Source organism: Vollenhovia emeryi, unplaced genomic scaffold (assembly GCF_000949405.1).
Source record: "Vollenhovia emeryi isolate VEMERY1.0 unplaced genomic scaffold, V.emery_V1.0 DF939619.1, whole genome shotgun sequence".
NCBI classification, from domain to species: Eukaryota; Metazoa; Arthropoda; class Insecta; order Hymenoptera; family Formicidae; genus Vollenhovia; species Vollenhovia emeryi.
The window spans coordinates 8,176-11,106 of record NW_011966747.1 but is presented as its reverse complement, the minus strand read 5'-3'; the positions used below and the strand labels follow the sequence as shown (position 1 = coordinate 11,106).

The window sequence follows — 2,931 nt, the reverse complement described above, 5'->3', positions numbered from 1 at the left end:
AAATCAATACCAACCTTCCTTTAGTGATTCTCGACATTAAAAAAAAAATAAGCCCGATATCTCAAAATTTACGGAAGTTAGAGCAACCACGGACATTCAAATGCGTACATACACACATACACACACACGCACGCGCGCGCGCGCGCGCGCACACACACATGCAGACATTTTGTAAAAATATGATTTTTAGACGTTTTAAAACATTTAAACATATTGCCAAAGAAAATTGGAAAAAAATTTTTCACGAAAACAAAGCTTCCTCTATGAGGAAGCAAAATTACTACCTTGGACTAAGCTTCGATTCCAGACACCCTCCAGTCGATCTGTGATTATCAAGATGGCAGAGACTGAAGTGGCCAGAAAGAAGACATATCTGCAAATATATATTACAAAATTATAAGTAGTTTAGTAAATTGAGTTTATTTATTATGTTGGCATGACTTTTGCTTACGATAGCAGGTATGTTGGTATCACGAAGTCTATATATTTTAAATCAGTAGTACCATATATAGGATCTTCAAACTGAAAAGGATAGAAAATTGAATTTTTTCTGTTCGTGTTACATAAGAGATGGGGAGAGAGAGAAGAAGAGAAGATTTACTTATAAAATGAACAATTATAAAATACACTGACTCGAATCGGCGGACTGGCCAATTGTGGCAAATATTTACAGTCCCTCATAATAGCCTTGAAAACTTCTAAAAACCACTGAAATAGATTCTTCTGTAGAAAATACCCAATTGGTCCTTCTGTGACAAAAATCATTATAAATTTAAACATTTGTAACAAATCAATTCTTTTATATATGTTGTCAAGAGCATCCTCCTGAGTGACCCTGAGAAGGTTTTAGCCGTCGCTTGTTGTTTGTTAAAATGTTATTATAAAGGAGGTTGCTCAGTGTCCTTGCGGGGCAGGCGGTAAGGGGGAAACGCCTATGCTTTATATACACGGGCACCTCTAACAGCTGCCAACTTCGAAATATCAAATTTTTAGTTGCGCAAGATAAACAAATCCCTATCTAAAAAAGGCATTGCGAGTTCATTGTTGTCGCTTTTCCGCGATGCCGATTGGCTCTCTCGAAACTCGATTTCGATCTTGTTGCGAGTCGATTCTCTTCGACTCGCGGTTTTGACAGTTTGCATTTAAGAGGGTTATTTTGACAGTTTATGTGTCGATCTCGTTGCGAGTCGTTCACTTCGACTTGCAGTTTCGACAGTTTGTATTTAAGAGGGTTATTTTGACAGTTTATGTTATGTGTATGAAGAAGGAGAAGAAAGGGAAGATAGAGAAAGGAGGAGGAAGAGACGATAAAATTAGCTTTTGCGATGACAATTAATAAGTCACAGGGACAAACATTTGACAAAGTAGGAATAGTTCTTCGCAAAGATGTTTTTAATTATGGACAACTTTATGATGCCTTTTCACGCGTTCGTACTTGGCATTAAAAGTTTATCTTGGTAATCAGCGAGATAATAAACAAGTTAAAAACTATGTATATAAATAAATATATACATAGTTGATTTTTTCCTTTAAATTAAAAATAAAATCAAATAAATAAAACCTATCTAGATAAGAAAGAATTATATTGAATAAGCTAGACTTTTTGATATGTTATAAAAAATGTGAGACAATGATAGGATGGGATCAAATGCAAAAGAATAGTTGAAGATAAAAGTGTATAGTAAACACAAAGTTAAATAAATAAAAATTATCAGGATAAGAGATAATAATTTTGAATAAGCCAGATTTTGAGATTTATTTAAAATGAACGTGATATAGAATGAATGAAAATGATAGTGATAGTGACTAAAAGTGGAATTTAGTAAAAATGATAGAAAACTAAAAAGAAAAGAATAATGTTAATTGGCGTGCGCAATATAATATTTTAATGTTCTAATATAATGTAGAAGAACAATGGCGCGCGCGAAGCGCGCGCTTGTGTTGTTCTAGTTTTGGATAAAAAGTATGTGGAATCGTTATAATTAATTGTTTAAATATGTTACGAATCGATCTTTGTTTATTTGTATCTCGAAAATATTATATACAGAGTTGAGATGTGGCACACGCGCAACGTAATTTTTAGTTGATGATAGCCCTGCGTGCACGCCGCACGCCGCACGGTCGCCGGCTTCGGCACTCCGCCGCATGCTTTTGTTACCGGTCAGCTGTCAATTTAGTGCTCGAATTTAGTTTTGGTGTTTGGCGAAAATGAAACGATAGAAAGGAAAAATTCAATCCGGAAAACAATGGGATCGTCGGCTAAAACAAGTGGAAGGTGGCAAGCAGCGAAAGAAAATTGTTGAATCAGAAAATTCGCAATCGAGGGCGGACGTATCGTCGATTTGACGGTTATAGCGACGTTATCACGCGTCGTACTGTGCTTTATTGTTTTACGGAAGCCAGCTCAAATTTTCCGTTTTGTTTTATTAATATCTCGATAACGACGTAGACGAAACATTTCAATCTGCGCAGAAATTATTCATAATAATGTAAAGAATCTGTTGCACCTATTTTTGTTACACTACGAGAATTTTATCAGAATTATGGTACAGATTTCGTTATATCGCCCGTGTATAAGACCGTAACTTTAATAATTAATTTCTGGAAAACCATGTAGACGAATCACCTGAGATTTTGCAGAGATTCGTAATATCTCTTCGTCAATAACCTCAAAAAATTTCAGCGATTTCTAACCATTTTGCGTTAGCTGAGCAACCTCCTTAAAGAAACAATGTCGACGAATTATATGTATTCGTGTTCATATCTGCCAAATACCTACTGACCACGAATAACTCTTCCTTCCAGCGGTAGTGATGGGGCTCGTGGAAGTACATGCGTGGAGACAGTAAGTCCTCCCCCTCCTCCGGGGGAGGGGCACCACTCGTTAAAATATAACCATATCCACATTATGTCCGAGATGTGGAGCGAATC

The 2,931-nt window shown here is 36.2% G+C and overlaps 1 protein-coding gene across 1 annotated transcript in view; it reads right to left on the bottom strand.

The window, feature by feature from the left end:
- Nucleotides 1-261: 261 nt before the first annotated feature.
- The window catches only part of LOC105557095 (ABC transporter G family member 20-like), a gene marked incomplete at its 5' end in the record, with an annotated part of 10,767 nt that continues 8,097 nt past the window's right edge, over nt 262-2,931 (bottom strand). The window contains 3 exons of the mRNA XM_012004241.1: nt 262-373; nt 452-522; nt 634-749. Coding sequence (XP_011859631.1) covers nt 262-373; nt 452-522; nt 634-749 — 299 coding nt within the window. The remainder of the gene's footprint in view (nt 374-451; nt 523-633; nt 750-2,931) is intronic.